General features: G+C 38.7%; 1 protein-coding gene across 6 annotated transcripts in view; it reads left to right on the forward strand.

Moving 5' to 3' along the window:
- Positions 1-2,109: 2,109 nt before the first annotated feature.
- ELAVL4 (ELAV like RNA binding protein 4) overlaps positions 2,110-27,260 on the forward strand; it is a 93,229-nt gene continuing 68,078 nt past the window's right edge. For 3 of the 6 annotated variants that reach the window (XM_006087296.2, XM_006087293.3, XM_023752674.1), the window contains exon 1: positions 7,891-8,242. In XM_006087296.2, coding sequence (XP_006087358.1) covers positions 8,219-8,242 — 24 coding nt within the window. In that variant the 5' untranslated portion in view covers positions 7,891-8,218. Of the gene's footprint in view, positions 2,200-4,537; positions 4,661-7,388; positions 7,490-7,890; positions 8,243-27,260 lie in introns of those variants that run through there. The other 3 variants (XM_023752673.1, XM_023752672.1, XM_006087295.3) reach the window with 3 other exon arrangements.

Below are 27,260 nucleotides of genomic sequence, written 5' to 3' on the forward strand. Positions count from 1 at the left end.
TCCAGAAGGACATCTGGAATGACTTTTGGAAGGTCGTTCAGCTGAACAGTCTAATTAGTATATTACACTTTTATTGTTATAGATATTTCTTTATTTGTGGTTACAGAATTATAACTGAGTCCAGAACTTTAAACAATCCTATATTGAATTATTATCAAAAGAGTATAATCTGGTTAAACACTATATACCCTTCAATGGTATGGTAGCTACTACATACTTCATCTGCTCAGTGGCCTTTGATTGGTAAAGATTTATATTTAGAGTATGATTTTTTTGCTTGTTTCTTCGTTTTTTATTTTTAGTAAAGGTCATCTGAACTGAAATGAAAAATACCCCCAAAATTCCTTCATGGAGGGATCTTCAGAATTCTGTGTATTCACATGTTGACCCTGCTGAGTTTTGTTGGGCTATTTTGAAGGAGATAGCAGTGAAAATTTCAGACGAGACTCCACCAAAATTAGATTTCTTGGATAAATGTGTTTTCACCTTTTTTAGAATTTTGTAAATAAGGCAGTTTTTCTGTCCTTTACATTTTCTTTCCCAGAAAAAACACCCTAGTGCTTGAAGAATGCAGTCAAAGTCACAGTGATTCTGGGAATAATCCTTCTGCTTTTAGCAGAAGGCTTAGTAGCATGGAAAGAAGACGGGAAGATCAAATGTGAATTGACCTTAGGTTAGGTTACCTGCCCAGGTGAGTTCTTGGCAATTTAAGTGGATTAAACAGCCATTTGTCTATATTTCCCACATTGTAGCATTCTTCTAGCTCTTTCCCACAATATGCAGTAGACCAGTGATGGCGAACATTTTGAGCTCGGCGTGTCAGCATTTTGAAAAACCCTAACTTTACTCTGGTGCCGTGTCACGTATAGAAATTTTTTGATATTTGCAACCATAGTAAAACAAAGACTTATATTTTTGATATTTATTTTATATATTTAAATGCCATTTAACAAAAAAATGAGTTCGCGTGCCACCTCTGACACATGTGTCATAGGTTCGCCATCACTGCAGTAGACAGAACTACTTAGGAAGAGGAAGGCATCACACTGTCAGGTCATCCTATATCATAAAAGCCTAATATGCAAATAGACCAAATGGTGGAATGACCAGTCGCTATAATGCACACTGACCACCAGGGGGAAGATGCTTAACACAGGAACTGCCCCCTGGTGGTCAGTGCGCTCCCACAGGGGAGGACCGCTAAGCCAGAAGCCGGGCTCACGGCTGGCGAGCACAGTGGCAGTGACGGGAGCCTCTCCCAACTCCACTGCAGGTGGGTGGTAAGGAGTGAGGGGTCCTAGACTGCGAGAGCCCCAGACTGTTAGAGGAATGTCTGCCTGCTGGCTTAGGCCCGATCCCCGGGGGGAAGGGGGAGTCGGGCCTAAGCCGGCAGGCAGACATCCCCCAATGGGTCCTGGACTGCAAAAGGGTGCAGACCAGGCTGAGGGATCCCCCAGTGCACGAATCTCGTGCACCGGGCCTCTAGTTTATTTCTAAGAGACCATCCACCGTGGATTCCTGACCCTACAAGTGGACTCCATGTCAGGTGCATCTTGTCTCTGCAGTATGTTTGTATTTTCCTATAAAATTTGATATAATGTTTCTACAGGAAAACACACACAAAAAGACAAACCCAGCACCACAATTCATCAAAGGAAAATTATGCTTAAATGCTTTTAAAAGCCTTTAAATATAATATAGCACTGTCTGGGCACACTGAAAAGTATCTTCCCTGAAGGAAGAATGCCAGCAGTTTAGATTTATTGTTCGAAGGAAGAAGGAGAAGATAAAAAGAAATTGAGCCACAGGAAAATGTCAGGTCCTAACCACTGATGACGCTGTTTAAATGGTGTGCCATAATCATATTAGGGCAGAGCACATGAAATTCCTAATCTCTGTAGGACACTGAGAAGGACCAGCAATGTGTGTGTGTGTGTGTGTGTGTGTGTGTGTGTGTGTGTGTATTTGTGAGTGTCTGTTTGCTCTACCTTCCCACCCCATTTTGCTAATTCAATTGAGGGGCAAGAAGGGGTAATCCAGACACCCGGAACAGGAGGCAAAGGTCCGCAGCTGTGCTCGGAGGGACTGGTGTGAAGAGAGAGAGGCTCAGTCTGACTTGGAGTTTTGTGCTATGCACGTGAATGCTCTGGAACTGCCCTAATCGACTGAAAATGAGCCGGCTACGGTCATATGGAACAGGTCTGTTTAGCCACATCACTGGGTAGCATGGCAGATGGTAGACCGTCAATGGGTGGTATTGATTGGCTGGATTTGCCTCAGGGTAACAAGACTATGGGTCCTTAAAAACCCGCTTCATCTTATTTTCCTTTGTGCAGCTATGTACAGTTGTGGTTTTCTTTTCTCACTCACACAGCCCCTGGTATTTTTTCCTCTTTTTAAGCCTCCCCTGGTAATCAAAATAGAGAGGTTACCTTGAGATGAATACTCTTTAAATTATCACCAAGGCACAAAACTCGAGAATTTTTTATTTACTAGGCTGATTACATTTTAATGTTTGAAGAAAGTAACATTTTTTAATTAGTGCTTAAGACATATGGTGAGTGTACAAATTAGCTTATTTCATACAACCAGAATTTGATGAGAGCAACTCCTTCTCACTCCCCAATTAAAAATTGTCACTTGAAACTTAATATATGCGAGGAGGTAAATGGTATTAGGTGATGCAGCCTTGACTTAAGATGAAGGAGACAGTCCCTGTTGGGTGAGCGCTAAATGTTGCTTAAACAAATGGGCTGGAAAAATACTAGTATCAACATCCGCGTTTGCAAGAGGATGTGGAAGTTCCAAGGCTTTAATTTTGTTCAGCCAAGAAAACAAAATCCCAGGTATCTGTGTGGGTTCGTTTCTCTTTTGGATATGCTGGAACGTACAATGGTGCTTGCATGCTCTGTCAGTAATAAAATCCTCCTTAAAATCAGGCCCTATAACAATATAAGTGATGAGATTTATTTTTGTTCAGGTGTTTCTTTATCTTTTCAGCATCCCCCTCCATCACCTGGGGCTTTCAACCTGGGACATTCTATTTGTTCCTGGCAGAGGAGCAGATTAATTGGAATAGAAATGTACAAAGGAGACACCAACTTAGCTATACATCCAAAATAGTTCACCACAGAAATGTTCCACTTCGAGGCTGATCTGAGAGGAAAAGAACAGCAGTGGGGAGAGATATGTGATCAGTTTGCTCTTGTGGTTGTTTATCACTATTTGTATAACTGTGTTTTTTGAAGAGATGCTTAGGATTTTTGTTGTGTGTTTTTTTGTTTTGTTTTCAGTGTCTTTGCTTTGAAGCTTTTGGTTATTTCCCATCATGAAAGACCATATCAAATAAACCTAATAGTTTATTCAGAAGAAAAGTTGCACCCTTAAACTCTTGTCTCCATCTTATATGTGCTTTGTCAATATGCATATTTTTGAATTGGGTTTTTATCACATGAGTCAATATTTTTCTCTTTTTGCTAAAGGAAAGTATTTCCATGGAGTGTTTGATTTTCCCCCTTGCTCTGCGTTGATTGGATTTTCCTTATTCATCCTTTGCTGAATGAAACAAAGCTTGTGTGTGCCTCATTCTTCACAGTTCTTTTTAGAATTGGTGGGGTATTTTGTTTTGTTTTCTTACTATAAGTCTGGAGAAGGGATTTTATTAATTTATTTTGTCAAGATACAGAGAGAGAGAGACAAGACAAGGTGCCTATTAGAATGCTGGCATTTCTCATGTCACATCCTATACCCAAAAGCTATTCCAAAGGAAAAAAAAAATCACGATCTTTCAGGATGGTTCATTTGAATCCGTGCACTCTACCCACCTGGTGGTTATATAGTGAACTGTTACTTTAAAGAGTAGTTTAAACACCAGCCATGTTTGGGGCAGGCTGCTCTTGCAAAGAGAGCAGTACATATAACAGGAGTCTACTGTGTGTGAGATAAGGGGAAAATTCAGCTCACTGACTAGAGGTTTTAATGTGCGAACTCTAGGGAAATAATATATTGACTGTTCCGTGGTGCGCAAGAAAATTGAAGAACCCTTTGCAGACGGAGTGCTTTGCAAAGGATTCTATCTGTTTCTCTTAAAACAAAATCTGTGGCAAGATGTTTGAAATCAGCAGGACGCTTAATGCTGCTTTGTTAAATAATGAGGTAATATTTTGTCACTTTTTTCTGGGCAGCATCTGTTTGGGGTTTTGTTTTGTTTTGTTTTTCCCCTTGCTTCATCTCCCCCCCGCACCCCCCCTCCCATGTTTCTAAAGGATTCTTTTTCTTTCTTTCTTTTTCTCTCTCTCTCTTTTATTTTTCTCATGGAAGTCAAGGAAATACAATTCACGCTTCCATTTCTGTTCCTCCCTTTTGGTGCTTTTGGAGAATTTGGTTGTCTTTTTTATTTGCAGTTTCAGCCGGCTGCTGTTTCCTAGCCCATTGTGCCATGTAAGGCTTCTCCACTGCGCGGAGTAGGTAGTTATTAACGCTGAATTGGCTTCTGGTACAGTCCATCTGGACTCAGTGTGGGAAAGCTGGCTGCCGGCGACTGATGCTGAGATATCTGCAACCTTTGGGATGTGTGCATGGTGGTGAGGGGCTGACTGATATGAGATTACCTCTTTTAAGGGAAATTGTTATTAATGAGTCAAGAAACTGCTCATTTATGGTAAGAGGGATGCAGCCCCACAGCTCTGGGATATCATTTTTAGGTTGCCTTAGCTGCTTGAGTGAGACAAGTTTCTTTCTGTGGTGGTGGAGGATTGTGGCGGAAAAAAAAATCATGCATGACTGGGAGACTCGCCTGCCTGATTCTTGAGATAATAAATTGAGAATCTGTTGCTTTGCAAATGTCACACCACTGATGTAGCGGTCAGCCCCTCACTCTGAAAGATGAATGGTACTATTGGAAATGCAATAATAAGGTTGACTTTTCCCAACAATAGGATTCTGCCTTTGTCTTTAGAGAAAAGGCCTCTGAGGACATTTGTGCATTTGTTTGAGGATTCTGTTAAAAGACTCCAGAGTGGAGGTTTTGAGAGAAGTGATCAATATACAAAGTGCATGGATATTTTAGCCTAGCAAAACCAACTAATTATTTATACTTGTAATGTAGAGTTCCTATTCCGGAAAAGTGGCCAGTCTCTTTTGGTACACCTCATGTTAATTTATGGGTCACTGAGTGTGCCCAGATTAGTATGGATAGGAGAAAAGGGTTTTAAGAAATTGCGACTTTTATAACCTGCAGAGAAATACAAAGTAAATATTTTGTTCCAAGTGAGCTGTTTTTATTTGTGTTTGTCAGCATGGTGTTCGTGTTTACTTTTCACAATATTTTGATGTCGGTGAAATCCCACTCAGAGTTTCTGTTGTTGATTTGGGCACCTGTACCTGCCCTGTGTATGTATGGTGAGCTCTTTAGAAGACTTAACCTATGAATCATCCTGAGTACACAGTTCATTAGATACGGTAGTACTATTGTGACTTATTGGACTCTATACATTTGCTCAGGAAATTATTTTAAGTTTACTAAATTTAGTATTGTTCCACTTAAAGGGATTATATTTTAATATTTCCACTTTTCTCTTTCATGTAGTTTTATTTTGAATAGCTGAATTTATTCATATTCAAATCTAATACTTTATATAGTGTACCCTACACATATTGTTTTATGGTGTATCTGTATTTTTAAAAGTGTGTGTATATATGTGAGTGTGTGTGTGTGTGTGTGTGTGTGTTCATGACACAGTAGCTTGTAGAGAATAGTTTCCATTTTTAAAAAATGTAAACGTTATTTCTTTTTTAACAAATTTTTACAGACCCATTTATAATTGGACTTTGAAGTCCAGAGTATAGCATGATTTTTGACCTGTATTTTCACTCTGCCCAGTCTCAACACACTGTCAACTCCAGCCAAAGATTATGTTGAATTCTGTCTTTAGTAATATTTGTTACCTCTGTGTATTTATTGAGGAACAAAATGATTGAGTTATGAATTAGATAAATAGGGATAAGTTAGTCTTTTGGATAGAAGTAGAGCACAAACTCCTCAGGTAAGCCACTTAAAAAAACCAAACCAGAACAAAATACTATACTGCTGGAGGCTTGGTAGAGTAGAGGTTATGAATTGTATATGATAGACAAACTGTATACATCCCCACACACTTGCTAAATGTCTCTTTGCAAGTCTTTTAAGAGGCCACAGAAAAAGAAAAAAAAGACATTGTTTGAAGGAGAGAAGCAACATCACGTGTTCAGTTAAGCAAGATGAGCACTTGCACCAGTTATGAAATGAGATGGTTGTCAAATGCATGTTTCAACTTTCTCTATAGTGGTCAGGAAAGCAAAGAGAGGGTGCATTTGGATGGGTTTTTAAAAATTCAGATCATGCCTCTATCCAAGTTGAAAAATAAATTCATTTAAATAAATCATTCATCATTCTCTGTTTTGAAAAGCTCATACAGAAGGCAGAAAGGTAGAGGCTGGCAGCTGCCCCCCCCCCCCCCCCCCCCGGCTTTTCTCTTTTTCATTTATTAGGAAAGAGTTTTCTGAAGCAAACTTTTGTGAGCCTAGTTCACGGAGCAAGCACACTCTCCAACTTGCATTCCTTTGAAACACTGGCCATGTTAGTTGCAGAAGGAGCATTGCTTACTGAAAATCAGCAGTGCCGGGAAATAAAGTTAAAATGTGGATGTATTAGCCCATTGAAGTGCTTTTGTTGTATCCTTAAGCCTAGAGGCAGATCATTAAATATGCATTTCGCTAGAAAGCAACTGTCGAGAAAGATAAGGTGGTAGAAAATATTCCATCCTAGAAAAGCCCTCTGTCCGAGGGGTGGGGTGGTGCAGCCCTCAGGACAGGGAGAGGGAGGACACTCCCACTGTGGAGGTTTACCAGCCGCCAGTGACCTGCAGTTGTTACAGTACTTTTGAGCTGGGAGGAGGGAAAAGGTAAAAATACAAGTATGGCTGTTGTTGCTTCAGCCCAGCCTTAATTACCAGACACAAGAAGCAGTTCAGAAATCCGGTCTCTGTTGTTGTAGAGGTCACCAAATCATTAACATCGTCAATCTGGCAGTAGCTAATTTAAATAGCACCTGATGTTGCAACGCCTCCCTGCGTTTCCCCAGCCAATCAGATCCTGCCTTCGGCTGACAGATGGTCCCATAAATGGATGTAAAAAGGGGAAGCTTCGAGCCAATTTCAGCAAGGCTCTGTTCAGTTGTTCTTATCTACATCCTAGAATCAGGGGTTTCAGCTCACTGCTCCTTTTCTTTCTTTCTTTTCTTTCTTTTTTTTTTGTTTTTTGTTTTTGTTTCTCTCCCCCATCCCCCTAAAATAATTGATTTACTTTACAATCATCCACATTGTGTTTTGTGGATCTTTAAAAATATAAAACAATAGTAGTCATCTAAAAAAATATTCTGAAACCTTTGCAAATTTTAAGAGAAGAGTCGAAGCCCTGCGAGACCCAATATTTGCCAATAAGAATGGTTATGGTAGGTATGACTAGATTTATAATCTGTGGTTTGTGCTGCTGGAGGGAAGAAAAGCATCTACACCTTGACCAAGAGTTTAGTTCTCTGCTGCTGTTTGATTCCTACATTTACTGTCTCTTTGTGTAGAGAGTGCGGGTAGGTCCTTTTATTGAGAAGCAGTGGGGAAATAGATTGTCATTTTTAACAGGTCATTGTCAGTTTTCCCTTCAACATAAAGGCATGGGTGGGGTGAAGGTGGGCTGAAATAACTGCTGGTTTGTTGAAAGAGGTTATATTATGTGAGACCAGAATGGCAAAAGAAGGGATTTCTCTTTGTAAAGGGAGAGGGGGTTTGTCTACGAGCCTGGGTTTTGTGGGGCAGGAGGTGGATGCAGCCGGGTTAGGAGTCTTTCCATTTCTGTGCTGGGAATTTAAACCTTGAGAGGCAGCAGCTCCTGGATACTGAACGTTGAGATGGGCAGTTGTATTTCGGGGGGCTGCGCAGTCAAAACAGCAAAGAGAGTGATTTATTTGGGCTTCAGTAAATGCTGCATCTTGTATTTCAAAGAGTTTCCTGTCATGACCTCATAAAAAAGAGGAGGCGGCTTGTATGTGTAGCGGTGCCTGGCGTGTTGAGTTGTTGCTTCCTTCTCTGGGCAGCAGCTCTGTAAGAAGGAATGTCAGCTTTTACATAACGTTTCTTTCCGCTTTTGACACACTGTGTGAGGGTCCATCTTCTTCTGATCACAGATGGAGTGGAATGGCTTGAAGATGGTAAGTGAAAAGAGGAAGGCAGTGTGGAGATTCCAGCCGATTGTGTGTGTGTGTGTATGTGTGTGTGTAAGGATGGAGGACTGTGCATCGTAAATCACTGTGCAGATCGTGTGTGTGTATGTGTGTGTACGCGCGCGTGCATTTATTAGTATTTCTCTTTTCCGAAAACCAGAATCCATCTCCAAGTGTGATGGCACTGCATGCACACCAGGCACTCACGCTGCCTCTTCCACAGAACACACATTTTAGCCAAGCGAGGTTGGTGTCTTTTTTGACAATCACAATGTCACGGCCGCTGTTGGCTGGCGGGTCCACTGCCTCTGTGAGCCTTCAATGGAATTGCACGACCGTTAAAGTTAAAGGCACATTTCTTTTTCAGTCTCCGGCTGGGAGTGATGGGGAAGGCTAGGAATGAGGGGTGAGGAGGTGAGGTTCAGTACCAGCAGATGGATTGTGAAACAGGACTTTGGGATGTGGAAGGGGAAATGGAAAACCTTTCTGCCAAAGTAGTAAATCTATTTTTAGCATCTTTTTCTGAAGAGAAAAAAAAAGGAAGAAGCAGCAGCAAGGAAACTCCTTGCGTGTCACTCCTCGCCTGATGTTGACCCTGAAGATATGGCACAAAATGGCAAGATCAGATGCCGCGAGTGCTCACTTTGACTTTGAATTTTTACCAGCAGTATCTTTCGTGTGGTTTCAAAACTGGGTGTGGGGAGAGGCTGTAAATTCATATCCATCTCACTTATTTCTCACTAGAAAAGCCTGGGGAGGACTTTTCGCTCTGCATAGATGTTATAACAAAGCTGTGGTCTTTTTCCCATTCTTAGAGGATTGCCTTTGTCTGGCTGCTTGTTTTGATGGGTGTAAAACAAATAAGATTAGACCGAGCAGCCCAACTGAAAGCGATAGCTGGGAGGAAAACCCAATGAAAGGTTGCCGGGGAAACGAACAGAGGAAAAGCCGAGTAGGGAGCAGGTGGCTATCATGAGAACACACTGCAAACAGTGTAAAAAGGGAGGGGGGCACAGGACCTTGATTATCTTTGCTGTTCTTTGTGGCCAGCCCAACTTTAATTATTCTTTATAAATAGGTGTTAATTACATTTCTAACTTTGGCTTACAGTGATTTTTAGAAATCTATTTTTAAGCATCTGTTCTGTCTCCCCTGTTTTTACTTCTTCTTCTTCTTTTTTTTTGTTTAAAAAACAGAGAGAGAAGGAGAGGGGGAAGGGAGGGTAGGGAATCTTGCTCACTCTCTCTCTCTTTCTCTTTCTCTCCTTTTCCCTGCTGTGAAACTGTACGTGCAAAAAATCGCAAGGAATCCTACAAGGCTATTTGAAAAATAATGTAAATTATATTGAATGAAGTTGACGGAAGCATAATAAACTCCCACAGCTGATAGGTTCTGAAAATGATTTCTTAAAAATTTTCCAGCAAATATCCATCCATAGGTAGAATAGATTTACCCTAAACAATGATTTTGTACCCTAAACAATGATTTTGTGCTAGGTGATAGTGGTATTTTGACTAAATCAGATATTGATGCTACAGTTCCAAGGAGTTCACTGTATCTCTCATTTTACTTTTAAAAATAATAAATGAAAACTGTATTCTAGCCTTTTGCTGTGCTTCCCTCTCATATCTCCAGCCACAGATCCATAAGCTGCCCTTGCAACCACTGCCTTCTGTTGGGCATTTGGTTGCGATTCTGATCTTGGCATAAACTGAGTGAAAAGCTGATTTTTTTTTCCGTGTCTCTGAATGTCTGGGACCCATGTGTGCGCTGGTGACAGGCATCTCTCGCTTTTTCTTGAAGCGTGCTTTACTAGTAGTCTCTTTTTCTCATGATGGTGGGTACCAGAAGGACTGAAAGGTATAGTACTCAGGCGAATAGGATGTAACGTAAAAGCAACTGAAACCATGATCTGTCACGATTTCTTCCTCGTAGACAAACTTGATACAGGATCGGGTAGCTAATTTTAAGTCCAAAAAGGAGAGATTAAAAAATACTGAAATGTAGTAAAAGGTTAAGAAATCTAATTGGCTTTATTGGAAGTATTCTTAATTTTTTACTCTCTCCATTGCAAATCTCCGCACACTCCTCCGACCCCAATTCTTTATTCCTTGCCAATGCTTCTTTTTGTTATATCTTCTTAGTGGGAGATTTTTTATTAAAATTTGTTTTGACTCTTGGGGTAAACATAAATAAAAATATTTTTGTCATTTACTTGAACCTTGCTCTCATATTTTGAGTGTGTGACCATGTCGCTATTAAAAATAGAATTGTTTTTATTATCTCTAATACAGATTTTTTCTGAGAATTTTCCAGCATTTTTTAGTTAGGGTAAAGCAATGTCTATCGGCACTGTCACCTAAGCTTGGGTTGTCAAAAAGACACGTGGTTCTACTGCTGACCTTTTCCACTTCTTTGTCTTAAAAATATTAATGCCTACTACCTGCATGTGGAGGTGCGCCTTGACTTCAATGATTGTGCATTTATTGAGAAATGAAAATCTGATTGGAAATATTTCTGCAAAAAACACCTTTTCATCACAGTTTTAATGATCAGAATGTCCGTATATCTCATTGTAAAGAATAGCTAAGTCATTTAATATTTAAATTTTGAAAGGGTGAAATGAATATAGGTGGGGAGATAGCTGAAAAATTCCTTTGAGAATTATTGATTCACAAAGCAATTTTAATTAAAAAAACAACTGAAATAAAAAAAACTAACAAACCTTAACCGTTCATTTCTGATCTCAGTCCCATTCATTCCTAACTGCCATTCATTCAAGTCATCCTCCTGACCAAATATAGATGAGCTTGTTTTTGTTGGACAGTTTTCCAAAACCTTCAAACTTTTTTCTCTCCCTATAACACTTCTTTGGTCCTTTGAATATTCAAGGATTTTGTTATGAGAGGAAGGCCAGATTGTTGTGAGGTAATAACAATAGTATATTTTGTTAAAGAAAAAGAGAGAAAATGAGCTATGCATTTGCATTTTATTTCTAAATTCAGTCTTGTATTAGGGTTTGGGACATGTTAGACTTCAGATATTTTAAACTTAGCATTTCTATTGGGGGTAATCTATTTGAAATTTCAGATCTAGAAGTCATTGCATGAACATTGTGTTGTGTGTGTGTTCAATATTTCTGAAAGAATTTGAGGGTAAATTAAGGGGTTTTTTCTCAGTTAAGAGTTACTGTGAACAATGAAAGGGTTTCCTCCAGGCAAGTCCTTTTCTTTGGTTTTTATTTCTTTCCTTTGCACTATTTCCTTATTGTGGGTGTATTCTCTTCCTATATGGAGACTAAATGCTATTCCGCCCATAAGGAGATATGCTGCTTCAATTAGCCCTTTGCATCTTAATGCTTTATTTTAATTTTAAAAATTAAATAAATTATCTGTGTGTACCACCAGTAAGGAATGGTGGTCTTGATAGAGGTCATTGTGCATGGACAGAAGTACTTTGGCCTTGACAAATTTCTTCCTCGGGCCCAATGATCTGTGGCCACCAAGCACTTATTTATGTGCCTGGACACTTAATATGTACATTTGTTAGTGACATGGCCAGTGGATGCTAGACATATGAGGGTGCGCTGGCAAATGCTGCAATGCAGTATTTTTCCCCAATGTCATTGGGAATTTGGGGGGTATGAAGGGACATAAACATTCTCAGGCTTTTATCTTACTGTTTCCCAGTCGATGGGCCATATCATACAGAATTGGCCTATTCCCCTTTTGAAATCGGTCAACATTTTATTGCCACTATCCATTCTCCCATCCGTTTGAGAGACATGCGGAAAGTATACGTATGAGAGAGACACTGTGTGTGTATCAGCGTAAGCATGTATGTTTCTAGAATCCTGCACCTGTCTTAAGCTTTTCTTATTTGGTATAACCAAATGTGTATATACATACATGCAAGTATATGTACATCCAAAAATGGAAATAAAACCTAACTGGGCTGGCTCCCCTTATGAAGAGGCTTCTTCTCCTCACAAACTCTAAGAGCTATCTTATTAGAAAAAGGCAAAACTTCCTCAAAAAGATTTATCCAGACCCCGTAGACTTCTATTAATAACCAAATATTTTTCTACTGTTGCCACTTGAAGACTATAAACGTTCACATCTATAATCATATTTGAGAGCCAGAAGCTGCCCTTTTAATCACGGGTTGGATTTGAATGAAAACGTATGAGTATATGGAAGGAGAGTTGTTTTTGCTTTGGAGCATTTGAACCTAATCTTTAACCATTGGTAAAAAAAAAACCAAAAACAAAAACAAACAAAAAAAAACCAAGGAGAAGATGGGTGGCTGTGTTAGCATCTCATGCTTTGTTTTGTGAGTTTGTGGTGTGTGTGTGTGTGTGTGTGTGTGTGTGTGTGTGTGTGTGTATTGGGAACATCTTTGTATTTTTAAAATCTCAGCGTATTTTAAGGGTATAAGGCTTTTATAGGTCAGCAGCTTTCTAAGGGTAAAATGAAAGGTGATCTGTGGGTGGTTAGGTGGGTGGGAGTTGTCACAGCAGTAATTGTCATAAATTAGCCATCTAGAAATGGAAAGAAAAAAAGGCTGGAGGACAAGAGTGGAGAGGGGTACCAACATATGGGTCTGCACCTTGCCGTTATAAGAGCTAATGAGTGATAAATTTGAACTGGTGTCGTTCCGGATGCCAGATAATTTCTCAGAACCTTGACTTTGCAGACTCATTACTTCCTTGCTGCTTGTTCACACCTTTAATTATATCCAGTTTGGGATGCTAGCTGGGGGCACCAGAGACGAGCCATTTTGTTTATTGTTTATCTCATTAAGTATTCCGGCAGTGTGCTCACAAAAGCTTTGGAGCATCAGTGTTAGGAATCAAACACTTTGGAAATGGAATTGTTACAAAAGAACAAAAAATGAAAAAGCAGTCAGCCAGCCAGCTAACTTGCTTTGGATGTTCACATCCTCTCAGCTCAATGGTAATATTTATGCTGTTTCTTGTACATTCATTAAGAAATAACTTAAGTAGTATCAGTGCTCCTATAACAGGCTGGCAGCTTTCTCTTCCTCTCCTTCTCCTTTGCCCATGCTCTCCCTCCACCCCTGAGAGTTTGCCTTTTGCCGGACCATTTTAGAACTGACCATTTTTGCTTTGGGGAAGATTATTATTCAGATCCTTGTTGTATCTAATATCAGAGCTATTTCTACCCGCCTCACTACGGATCCTCCCTCTGCAAGAATCAAGAAATGCTGAATGCCATAATGGAATTTTTAAATAATTGGTTGAGAAAGCAGTGAAAATGTTGGAGATATAAGGTCAGTGCAGTTATTGTGCTTGGGTTTTTGTTATTGTTTGGGGGATTACTTTTAACCATAAAAGTAAAATATGAAACTTGCACATATAATGTTTTATCCTCACCTGAGGGTATTTTTAGTGATTTGAGAGAGAGGAATGGATAGAAAGAAAAAGAGAGGAGAGAGAGTAACATTGATCTGAAAGAGAAACAATGATCGGTTGTCTCCTGTACGCACTCCAACCGGGGATCGAACCTGCAATCTAGGCATGTGCCATGACCGGGAATCGAACCCGCAACCTTTAGGTGTATGGGATGATGCTCCAATCAACTGAACTACCAGGCCAGGGTTATATTTTTTAATGGAAATAAATTACAAGTTATAGATCTCTCCTGAAAATAAATTCTCTTGGACTCTTGGTTTGAAAATAACATTTAAAATTGAGCTTAATTTTTAAATTACTCATTTTAAAGTTATAAAAAAATGTAATTCATACATTTTTTCTATAAGAAGTATAGTTCTTTTTTTCAGGATATGAAGAACGAGTGAAACAATTCCAGCCAAGATGGCGAATTCTGAAAAAAACACCACAGCAGAGAGGTTTCCTCTCTCTGGGAACTTTGTGGGATTGAATCCACTCCTGCTCATTCTATGAATCAGTTACCTTCGACTGTCTACTCTTCTCTAACAGCTAGCCCTTGAAGTTGATTTGTCAACAGTGTTCATAGTAGAGGCTAGCTATCATTTTTGTTGGATGAAAATGTATTTGTTGAGGACTAACTTATGTGCCTTTCTTTGGAACGTACAATTCAAGGTCACTATTTCTTTTTCTTCTGACACTGATCAAAAGACATAGTTAGAGGCTAAGTCCCTGTGATTGGGGATAAAGTTGGGGTGAGGGATTTTAAGGTTGGATGTTAGACAATGAGGTTTATGTCAAATTATGAGAAAAGATCTGTTGGAACATTCAAGTACAGAAATGTTTTTCCTTTCGTATTTATAAGAGTCTAGGCATAACTGCAAAAGATAAAAGTAAAAGATCTGTACATTTTTGTCTATAAGATTCCATGTATCCAGCTGTTCACCCTCAGGAAAAAGTACAGTTTGGACAGTTGGAAGGAACTTATTTTCCATCAGCTGGCTGTGGAGTTTGGGTAGAACCTGTGAATTTTACAGAATAGGAATGCTTCGCTTCTGACAGAAATGATTCTTTGAATGCCTTTCCCCATGTTAGCTTCTAAGGAGGACCCGAGAAGATAGTGACCCTCTTGGCATGCCCCTGTGCAAACTGTAAGTTTGTTAGTGGAGCAGAAATCATAGAGTCTCTTTGTCATACACACTTAGATACTGCATTCAGAGAGAGAGAGAGAGAGAGAGAGAGAGAGAGAGAGAGAAAGAAATAGAATGACAGCCATGACCCTCACTGCACTCTAGGATGTACCAATAATGGCATCTCAAGTAGTCTGTTTTCCTAAGCTGCCAGTATAAACCCTTTAGAGTTTTGCTTTCTAATTTGTAAATGAAAAATAACAGGCTCCGTTGAACATTTTTTCGAGTGCCCCCTTTGAAGATACAGTAGTAGTAAATAAGCGTTCATGATAAACTTTAGCTTTAAATGCTATTTAAAAGTCTGTAGTAGAAAGCCTAAGAACTTGCAATCTTGACTAATGAAACTTCCAGTAGGAAAGTGCTCACTTAAAATGGAGTAAACTGCTAAGTCCCTGCAATTTGTGATTTTGACCAGATTTGACTCATCCTTTCTATGTACTTTTTGTAATGCAGCCAACCACACAAATAAAATTCTGGATATTGTACATGTCTTAGTTATCTCTGTTGTTGCATTCAGTACAGATAGTACAATTTCCACAAGTCCAGATTCTTACTGTAACACCAAAAACAAAAGTGATATTTATGAATAATATTGGGAATGTTGTCCTCATAGTAACCGTTCCCCAAAGGAAGCTTTACATAAATGTGCATTTATTATTCAGGATATTAAAAGGGATTCCTTAGCTTTTGCTTTTTAATTTGGGCTAAAATATGTAAATTGGTTTTATTTTGGAGTTTCTCTGTTTTACGTGGCTTTGGGGGAGGATAACTTTCTAGCTTGATTATATTTTAACCACCTCTGTAATGGAAAAGGTTCTAATCCTGAAAACAACCTGGTTATTGTGATTAGGACCCAGAGGGCCAGTCTGCAGATGGGACTAAAAACACATTACATCGACTTGTACGTGTAGAAAAATTAGATTTGTTTCTACTAGATACCGTTATTCCCATGTCTTTGTCGGCAGGGGCAGCTCAGAGGCCAAGAAACCATGAGTCTATCTCTGGACCCAGGGGATCTTCGTGGTGTGTGTGCACAGGCAACCCTCTGGAGAGATGGCTCTTTGATTTAAGAAACCAGGAAGTTCAAAGGACTTTAACGTCAGGTGGATTTGGGTCAGAATCCTGCCTTTTCCAATTAGTCATTGGATGATGTTGGAAGAGGTATTTCAGCTTTCTGAGCCTCAATTTCCCATCTTTAAGATGGGGGTGGTAATGCCTGATTCATGGGGTTTCTGTGATGATCAGTTGGGAAACGGTATTGGAAGGCACCAGTCATACACAGAACCTGTATATCAGAGGTGCTTAGAGAGCATTAAAGGTCCCTTCAGTATATCAGTCTTTCTGCTCAGGCCAGATGTCCTGGGGAGAAGTGACATCACATGTTACCCTCATAGCCTCTATCTTCTCCCCAGAACTCGTGGGGCGGTGTGACTCACGGTGGCTTTTAAACATAGACAAGCCCTCAGTTTTTTTTCTCTGGGATTGTGTGGCTTTAAGTTTTCTGCATTCTCCTAGGATTTTGGAAGTTATATCTATGATTTCCTTCAAAATTAGAATTAATATGGGATGTAGTCATTAAAAGAGAAAAAAGGTGAATATAAAATTAATTTTAATCAGTGCTATTTTTTTAGTTTCATGAAAGAGTCTGTCAGGAAATCAGAAGTCAACCAGAAAGAAAAATGGGTTAAGGCTAATTGATATGGTCTCAATGTTTGCCATAGATATAGATATAGATATAGGTTTAGATATAGATATAGATAATATAACCTGTGAGTTATTTGACTTTGGCCCAGAAACCAATTTACTTCGGAGCTATTTTTTCCCCTTAACTACATCAGCTTTTTTTTTTTCCTATTCCTCTTGTTTTCCTAATAGGGTGAATTTTGAAGTTCTCTCTCTCTTAAGGAGTAGTGAAGAGGTTGAAGCAAAAAGTGGCTTAATGAGATTTTTCTAACTTGCCATCAGTTTTCCTTCTCCCGCTTGGTGAGGCAGGGTGACGGATGGCTTTGGCAGTGCAAACAGCTCCAGAAGTGATCAGATTGACTGAAGAGGTGTTGGAGATGTGAGCAGAAGGCTGGCCCTCAATTTATTACCCTCCCATTTGAAGGGGAGGGAAGAGAAAGGAGGAAAATCACCCCCAAGGCGTTGACGTAGCTGTTGATCACACACACTTGGAAGGGGTAGCGGGTGGTGTCAAGCCAAGCCTAATTTTGTACCTTTTTCCCAAGGCTCTGAAGGGTGAATATATAGGCACATTAAATAAATTCACAAACTGTTTTAAATTGGGACCTGTTGCTGTGACCAGTGTGGGCAAGGAAATAATACAAAGAGTCCCTAAAGGGGTTCAAGACTTAAACTAAAAACATAGCCTCAGAACAGTGATGGCGAACCTATGACACGCGTGTCAGAGGTGACACGCGAACTCATTTTTTTGGTTGATTTTTCTTTGTTAAATGGCATTTAAATATATAAAATAAATATCAAAAATATAAGTCTTTGTTTTACTATAGTTGCAAATATCAAAAAATTTCTATATGTGACACGGCACCAGAGTTAAGTTAGGGTTTTTCAAAATGCTGACACGCCGAGCTCAAAAGGTTCGCCATCACTGCCTTAGAACATTGTTTTAATGTCATGGATTTTGAATTACACTCCATACCACCATGGTAAGGATGTTAAGGGGAGTCATTTTCTTTCCTTCAATTTCACCCTTAAAACTAGGGGGAGGGGCTCTAAATTGATCTGATCCTCCAAGTGTCATTTTGCAGGCTCGATGCTTTTTATAAGAAAGGCCTTTACTGTGAAACAGACAGACAATAGAACTTTTCTCTTTCCATGTGTATCTATTTCAAAGTTTCACCAAGGCTCTCCTAGGGATTTTGTAAGCAGCCTGTATATGGTGCACAAGGTCTCTGGATGAATTGTGATTGATTTTTAGAATGTGTATGGGCAGAAATATATCTGTGGAAGGGTCTTGACTTTGAAGAAAGGGTAGTATAAGAGATGTTTCTGCATAGGTTAGCCTCGAAAAATCTCACACTTATTAATGAAAAGCCAAAAGAAATAATTGAGTGAGAGATTTGAGCAGGTGAATGGGCAGGGGAGTGGATATCCTTAGTATATTCTTGCTAGGTAAGTGTTTGTATTATTAAAAATTTAAAATTCATCCATATTTAAGCCAATACTTGAATCTCAATTCCTTCCTGCTTTATACCTCTGGCTTAAGGTTATCTGCAAGAAGAAAAATAGCCTTTGAGCTTAGAAGAGCTTTAGTAAAATCTCTTAAAAAGGTCTCTAATTAGTGAATTTTGGTGGTATGGACTCACAGTTGGTATATTCTTAACAGTATTCTTCCTAAACCATTTGCTTGTGTGAATATTCCAAGAACAGAGGAGCAGGTTTGCATTTCTAGGACTTCAGCTGTTCCCAGCACAAGTCTACTGAAGTGGACCTGTGACCATGGAGATCATTTCTCACATCCACTTAACATTGTATAATTGTGTCCAATGGTGTCAGTTTGATGTCTTTAATGTAGTTGGGACAGGTACTGTTAACCCCTTTCTACAGAAAATAGAGCTCAGCCACCTGCCTCAGCTTATATGTTTAGCAATATCGGAAGCCCTAGCTCCCGAGTGTTTGGGAATACATCTAGCTTGGCCAAAGTTTACTTCTCAGGGGGTGACAGGGAGGGGGAAGCAATTCATTTTCTAGATCAATTTTTCCGGTGTGGAATCAGCCAACACAATTGCATGTCTATTGCATAGAAACCACATTCTAGGTGCCACTTGGAATGTGGCAGCATTTAATATATATTCCAATGTAGTCGATAAGGACAATAAACAGGCAGAGTGCAAAATGTGTCTGGGCTGAGGAGGTATAATGGACAACAGAGAGAGACCTTCTTTCTTGTTGGGGGAAGGAAACTAGGCTTCATGGAGGCCTTGAGTGGAGCCAGGAAGGCTAGATAGGCAGAAGAATTAGGAGAAAGGAGAATTCTGTGTGGAGGGAAGAGTAAGAGTGAAGACACCGAGATGGGAACTTGCTTAAGGAATGACAAATAGTCTGGTGCGAATGCAGCTTAGGATGTGTAAGCATAAAGCCAGAGAGACAAGTAGAAGTTATGATTTAGAACGCTTAAGGTGTTTTGACTCGGTTTTGACTTTATTTGAACTGATAGCTATGGGAATGTCTTAGGTCAGAGAACTATAGTTTCCTGATTGTCTTGCAGGGTCAAGAGCTGTCTTTATTGAGTCATGATTTCTCAGAAATTGAAGTCACCCTAAAGATGTTTCTAAAGTAGATATTGGTTATTCAGAGGGAATCGTCATTAAAGAACTATTCTAATCATAGGGTGATGTTATGACGATGATGCTCATTGGTGAAGTCACATTGCGAATTGCTTTTAGGGTTACAGTGCCAAAAGCAGTAGGAGGAAAAATATCAACTTTATTTCAGATGGTAAAGAAATGTGGCATTGAAGGAGTACACTGCTTTCTCTCACCAACAGGTACCAGTGCTTATTTTGTGGGATAACCAGATGGGCAGTGGTTTGGGAATAAGCTTATTTCCTCCAGAATAGAAAAGCACCTATTAAACTTCCAAGTGCATGTATCAAGTTATGCTTGTCACTCCTGGTAGTCTGTGAGCCCTGGAGGGTAGAGATCATGTCAAGTGCTCTCTTATTTAAGTGCTGGGCACATAGTAGGTATTCAATAAATGTTTGTTGAATTTAGTTATAATTTTTTAAAGATACTGAACCAGTTAGAAGACTTGTGAGTCTTGGGTCTGTCATCAACTTGCGGGAGTCTATTTAGTCCAAGTCACCTAACCTTCAGTTTCTTAATATATAAAATGGAATTAATACAACTTCAGAGCTTAATGGGAGGGTCAGTTAAACTATATCCTTGATACATTCTAACAGACGGATAATAATATTAGTAAATTATTAGTTTCTAGTTTTGCCAATTATTTTACTAGATCTTGACCAGAATTTAAAGAAATTAAAACAATAGCATGCTAGAATGGAATACAGTAGAAAAGAAAATACCAGTGGCTGATACTTAATAAGGGTAAGTATTATATCATAAAACTTTTGCTTCAGTTATCTGTGTTCTGAATTGTGATATGAAGTTCAATATAATTTTTTTTTGCTTTGTTGGATCATGGTCAGTAAAATTTGAGAAACCCTGTTCTAGATGATAGTGAGTTCTGTGTTATCCCAAGGGAGAAAAAGTCAACTTTTTTCAGAGCTATACAATATAAAATCTCTAGAATCTTCCCAAATTATTAAAGAAAGGATGACTTCTGATTATTTCAGAATTGATGTGGAACATTGTATTCTAAGTCTTTGACAAATCGATGTCTGTATGGTATATGTTGGGGTTTGCTCTTAATCAGAATATTTAACTAGCAAACCTCATTCGTTGTCCCTGCTACCCAGTTGAAGCTACAATAATAATGATGACAGTTAAAAGTAGTGGAGGTGACCTAGAGGTAAGACGGGAAATAATGAAATTGGCTTTGATTTCTTGAGCTCTAGTTATGAGTCAGACACTGTGCCTTACACACACCATCACCTTTAATCCTTAAGACAATCCTAAAAAGTAAATGTTAATTTTCCTATTTTATGGATAATCTAACTGAAGTTTTGAAAGGTAAATTAAGGTTACACAGCCAGTAATTGATTAAGGCAGGATTTGATTTGAACCCAGGTCTGTCTAATTACAGAGCAAAATTTAAAATATTTTTTTCATTCCATGAAAATTTATTAAAATGCCTACTATGGGTTAGCATTGTACTGATTTACAAAGATAAGTGATTCAATTTACAAAGCTAGGTGGTTTAGTTGTTCTCTGTCCTAGAGGGTTCCCTGGCTGCCCTTGAGGTTTTACTTCACATGAAAGTGGGTAAGATATGATTTAATCACAAGAGGGACAGGCTCAGAGACTTTCTTTCGGTGTATTTTATTTTGGAAGTACTGAGAAAAAGTGCCTAGCACATAGTAGGTATTCAATAAAGATTTATTGAATTAAATTGAAGTTGGATTAATTCTCACTTGGGGACTGGGGAGGGAATGGGAGAGTATTGGGAAAATTTTGTGTTAAAGAATGTCCTTCCCTGCGATGTGGCTGATGCCCTGTCCTAAAGCCATTCAGTGTCTTTTGTAGCAACTAAACCTGGCAGCAGAAAAAAGCCAACCAGAGCTCAATATCTCAAATTATAAACTTCAGCTTTCCTTCAGGGAGAGAGAACGTTTACCATCTTAGTATGGGAAGAGAGTCCTGTGGTAGAGACATATAGAGAATAATAAATGAAGGGCAGTCTTCCTTACATTGAAAAATAATAATTACTATTGTTTTCATTATTATTGTTATTTTTACTGTACCACTTGCTAACCTTTATAACCACTGGCAAGTGACATGATTTCTCCGTTTCCACATTTACAAAATGACTTATACTTCTCAGGGTTGTTGTGGGGATTAAATAGATTCATTTGATAATACTTACCAATCCCTTCCTATTTGGTATTCTCTAAGGATTTAGTAGGAAAGGAGATACAGCCCCCTGCCCTCAAGGAGTTGAATGTCTGGGGAAAGTGGGATTTAGATTCCCACCACAGGCAAAGGCTACTCCTGAACAAATGCAACACCCTGCAGTCTGCCTGGTGGTATGTATATGATTGCCATGCATGTCTCATTTGCATCATTAGACGTTCAAATTTATTGAGGTGAAGGTGCTGTGATAATCATATTTTTATCTCCCCCTACTTTTAAGCCCCAGCCTTTGCTGTTGGCACAAGGTTACCTACATAGTCATTGCTCAATGAATCCAGCCCAATTCAGCAAATATTTACCAAGTTGTTCAAAGCACTGGGGGAGGGAGAATAACATTTGCTGAACAGAGTTGAAAACGACCTTAGAGTACAAAAGGGGAACAGTATCATGAGGTGGTGATGAACTACACTTGTGCTAAAAATGCCCATGATCTATTCAGGAAGAAAAATAGGGCCCCAAAGAAAATTCGGCAGTGAGCCTAAAAAAATAATATATTCTTTCTCTCTCTCAGTGCTGTTTTGTTTGTATTTCATGGGAAACCAACGTATTTGCTATAAGCACACAGTTGAGATGTGGTCTCAGAGATGGCTACTTAATTGATGTGTGGATCAGGACCAAGCTCAGCCGCCTTCACAAGGCCCAGGAGACCCTCCGTGGCATGGCTTATGCCCTCCTTTCCTGCCTCCCATCCTGCAGCTTCCTGCCTTCCATTTATCTTCCACTGTGGAACTGCACCACACTGTTCTGCACCTGTGCTCAAAAAGATCCCTTGGTCTTAAACATCCTCTGCTTTTCTTTACCATGAGACAAGTAGGAGGCCCTTCTCACCCAGGAAAGTTGGGTTAGAGCTGCCTCTGTTAGCAATGTCAGTCTCCTTCCGTCATTGGTCTTCCACACAGCATACTCAATAATTTATTTCTGTTTCATCACCACCTCAACACTCAGAACTGGGTTTATCTCTGTGTGTGGCACCTAATAGGTGCTTAGTAATTCATTGTTAACTGAATTATGTAGTTGGCTATTGTTTAAGTTGTCCATAATGGTTTCCCATCAAGTGCCCTGTGAACCTTTGGCCTAGGAGTGGGGCATTGGACACAAAGCCCCCTTGTCATGTAGACTGGCTTTAACCCTATTGTTGCTCACCAATCACAGTTCTGAAACTTTGAGTTAAAAATCTTTAGTATGTCTATATACATGATACTTTTCCTGATCACCATGACTCACTTGTAATTCCTCAGTAATTCTTCTGTCTTCTAGACCAGCAACTGTCAATCTTTTTCATCTCATGGCACACATAAACTAGTCACTAAAATTCTGTGGCATACCAAAAAAATATATTTTTGCCTATCTGACATCAAAGGTATAATTTTGATTCATTCACACCGGATGGCTATTGTTATGTTGGCTATTGTCACGTTTTGTTGGACAATCTAAAAAAGGAAAAGAGGTCAGTGCCTCTGACTAAATAGTCACATATTGTATGTTTTAAAAATTCTTGTGGCTCACTGGTTGAAATTGCTATTATAGACTCCTTTTTATCACTTGCTGTCTGTACCACGCTATTAACAATGATAATCACAATAATAGTGACACTTTGTAATGGTGTATTGTCAGGCTTTTCCAAAAGAATTTTACTTAAGTTATCTCATTAAACCTCACAACAACTCTAGGAAGCAGATATTTTTACTCCCATTTTGAAGAAAGAGAACCATGTAGTTTACATAACTTGCACAAGGTCACATGAATAGGAAATGTCAGACTTGGGGTTCCAAGCCTAGTCTGTTCAATTCTAAAGCCTGTATTCTGGCTCCCATTTTGTACAATTTATCTCTTAAAAGGTAGGGACTAAAAGACTAGCTAAGGCATTTAGCCTAGTGGTTGATAGGGACTTTCTATCAAGACCACCAGGCTTCAGTTCAAATCCTGGCTTTACCAGTTGTGACCTTGAACAAAGCACTTACTCTCCCTATGTCTCAATTTCTTCATCTGTAAACTAGGGTTGTTATGAGGATTTGATGGACCAGTGAATATTAAGGACTTAGAATGGTGCTTGGCATATAAAGTGCCAGTGATCATCATTGTCATCATACAATATTATCTCATGTCCCATTCTCCAAGCATTTGTTGAGTGTCTGATATGTGCCAGGTACCATTGTAGGTGTTGGAGATACAGCGGTGACTAAGACAAGCCCCTGCCCTCATGAAGCTTTTGTATTAGAGTGGGAAGATAGATAATAGCATAAGTAAATTTTAGTAGATATTATCTATTGTGTGATATTCTATAATCTCACGTAATGGAATGCTATTTAAAAAATACATTGAGATAATGGGTTGAAGAGTGGAACTATCGAGTACTTGTTTGTGGACACACAGTGACACCACCAGTGTTCAGCCAGTGTCTTGCTTCTACTTTGTGAGCTGCAAAGCTAGGCTTCATACGTCCGGCTGCTGACTTATGGGGTGATGGGCTTGTCTGATCTGCACTCAGGGTGTGCGGTGGTCAGCCCTGGAGTAGCAGGAAATTAAATGATTGGGTTGCAATAAAACCCAACTTCATGGAGAATTCATAAGTAGGTCAGGGGTCCTCAGTCTATGAGGGAGAGGCTTCATTCCTTATAGTTGAGGCTATGAAATGGGATAAAGGCCCTGAGGAAGTCATAAGGAAGGTTTAGTCAATCAATCAGCCAGGATGTTTTGTTGAGTAATGTAAGATTATCCGGTTGTTCTTTGTGGAACTAAGAAGTGCAGTAGTTACTGGCAGAAGTGCAGTAGTTACTGGCATTATCATAGGATCTTCATTTCTATAAGAGTATGGGCTTTGGAGTCAGAGAAATCAAGGGTTTGGGGTTTTTTTTCCTTCTCCACTTATCTGTAAAGTCACTAAGTTGTCTGAACCTCGTTTTCATTGTAAAATGAGGCTAATAATACCTAAGTTATAGGCTTATTTAAAGGGTTAGTTTTTAGAATATGTAAAGAACCTGGTTCAAGGCTGGGCACATAGTAGGTATTTAATAAAAGCATTTTTTAAAGATATTTAATATTGATTTCAGAGAGGAAGGAAGAGGGAGAGAGAGATAGAAATATCAATGGTGAGAGAGAATCATTGATTGGCTGCCTCCTGAATGCCCCCTACTGGAAATTGAACCCACAACCTGAGCATGTGCCCTGACTGGGAATCTAACAGTGACCTCCTGGTTCATAGGTCACTGAGCCACACCAGCCGGGCTTAATAAAAGCAAACTTTAAAAAATAGTTCAGTCTCCCTCGGCTGTACTTCTTTGTTCAGTTTTATTGAGAAATAATTGACATATGTCACTATGTAAGTTTAAGGCGTACAGCATGGTGGTTTGATTTACATATATTTTGAAACGATTACCACAATAGGTTCAGCTCACATCCATCTTTTCACATAGATACAATAAAAATAAGAGAAAGAAGAAAAGAATAAAAGGGAGATTTTTTCCTTATGATGAGAAGAACTCTTAGACCAGGGGTGGGCGAACTTTTTGACTCGAGGGCCACAATGGGTTCTTAAACTGGACCGGAGGGCTGGAACAAAAGCATGGATGGAGTGTTTGTGTGAACTAATATAAATTCAAAGTAAACATCATTACATAAAAGGGTACGGTCTTTTTTTTTTTAGTTTTATTCATTTCAAACGGGCCGGATCCAGCCTGCAGGCCGTAGTTTGCCCACGGCTGTCTTAGACTCTACTTTTTAAACTTTCCTACATATTAAACAACAGTGTTAGCTAGTCAACATGCTGTACATTATATCCCTAGCACTTACTTATCTTATAATTGGAAGTTTATACCTTTTGAACATCTCCCTCCAATTTCCCCTCCCTCTTCCACCTCTATATCTGGTAACTGCAAGTCTGATCTCCTTTTCTATGAGTTTGGTTTTTAAAATTTTAGATCCTACATATACATGAGATCATTCAGTGTTTGTCTTTTCTGACATTTCATTTAGCATGATACCTTCAAGGTTCATCCATGTAGTTGCAAATGGTAGGATTTCATCATTTCATTTTTTTATGGCTGAATAATAGTCTATTGTATATATGTACCACATCTTATTTATCCATTAAACTAATGATGGGTTCTTAGGTTGTTTCCATGACTATTGTAATAATGCTGCTATGAACATGGGATGCAGATAGCTTTTTGAGTTAGTGTTTTTGTTACCTTTAGATATATTCCCAGAAGTGGAATTGTTGAATCGTATGGTAGTTTTATTTGTAATTTTTTGAGGCTCTTCCATATTGTTTTCTATAGTGGCTGCACTAATTTGCATTTTCACCAGCATTGCACAAGTATTCCCTTTTCTCCACGATCACACCAGCACTTGTTATCACTTGTCTTTTTGAGGATGGCCATTCTATTCTGATAGGCATGCGATGTTGAGACTAGTGATATCCCTAGTGACTAGTGATGTTGAGCATCTTTTCATGTACCTGTTGGCCTTTTGTAATCCTCTTTGGATAAATGTCTCTCTAGGTCCTTTGCCCATTTTAGATTGGGTTATTTGTTTCTTGTTATTGAATTGAATGAGTTCTTTATATGTTTTGTATATTAACCTCTTATCAGATATACGGTTTACATGTTTTCTTCCCATTTATAGGTTGTCTTTTCACTTTATTTATGGTTTATTTTGCTGTGCAGAAGCTTTTTAATATAAAGTAATCCCATTTGTTAATTTTTTATTTTATTGCTTATGCTTTAGATGTCATATCCAAAAAATCATTACCAAGACCCATGTCAAGGTGCTTTTGTTCTATATGTTTTTTAGGAGTTTCATGGTTTCAGGTCTTATATTTAAGTCTTTAATCCATTTTGAGTTAATTTTTGTGAGTGGTATAAGGTGTGTCCAGTTTCATTCTTTTACATGTGAATATCCTATCGCAGCACCATTTATTGAATAGACTGCCTTTCTTCATTGAGAAGTCTTGGCTCCTTTGTCAAATATTAGTTGACCATATATGCTTAGGCTTATTTCTGGGCTCTGGATTTTGTTCCATTGGCCTATCTGTTTTTATGCTGGTAACAGAGTTTTGATTAGTATAGTTTGAAACCAGGAAGTGTGATATCCCTGTTTTGTTCTTCTGTCTCAGAATTTTTTGAGATATTTGGTGTCTTTTTTGGTTCCAAATAAATTTTAGGAGTGTTTTCTACTTCTGTAAAAAAAAAAAAAAGAAAGAAAGAAAGAAAATGGGAATCTTGACAGTGATTGCAATTGAATCTATAGATGGCTTGTGGTAGTATTGTCATTTTAACAATTGTAATACTTTCAATCCATGAGCAAGAAATACTTTTTATTTATTTGTGTTTTCTTTGATTTCTTTCATCAATTTCTTATAGTTTTCAGTGTAGAGAACTGTTGCCTCCTTGATTAAATTTATTCTCCTAAGTATTTTAGTGTTTTGACATTATAATAAATGGGATCAATTTCTTTATTTCTTTTTCAGAAAATTTGTTCTTAGTATACAGAAACACTACTAATTTTGTATGTTAATTTTGTATACTGCAACTTTACTGAATTCTTTGATTAGATTTAATGATTTTTGTTGATTTTTATGATTTTTTATGTGTAAAATTATGTTGTCTGCAAATAGAGATAATTTTACTTCTTCCTTTCTAATTCTGATACCTTTTATTTCTCTTTCTTGCCTAATTGCTCTAGCTAGGACTTTAAGTATGTGAAATAAGAGTGGTAAGTGTGGGCATCCTTGTCTTATTCCTGATCTTAGAGGAAAAGCTTTCAACTCTTTACCATTGAGTATAATGTTAGCTATGGACTTATCATATATGTCCTTTATTATGTTGCGATATGTTTCTTCTATGCCTAATTCA

This window comes from Myotis lucifugus, unplaced genomic scaffold, assembly GCF_000147115.1.
Source record: "Myotis lucifugus unplaced genomic scaffold, Myoluc2.0 scaffold_37, whole genome shotgun sequence".
Lineage (NCBI taxonomy): Eukaryota > Metazoa > Chordata > Mammalia > Chiroptera > Vespertilionidae > Myotis > Myotis lucifugus.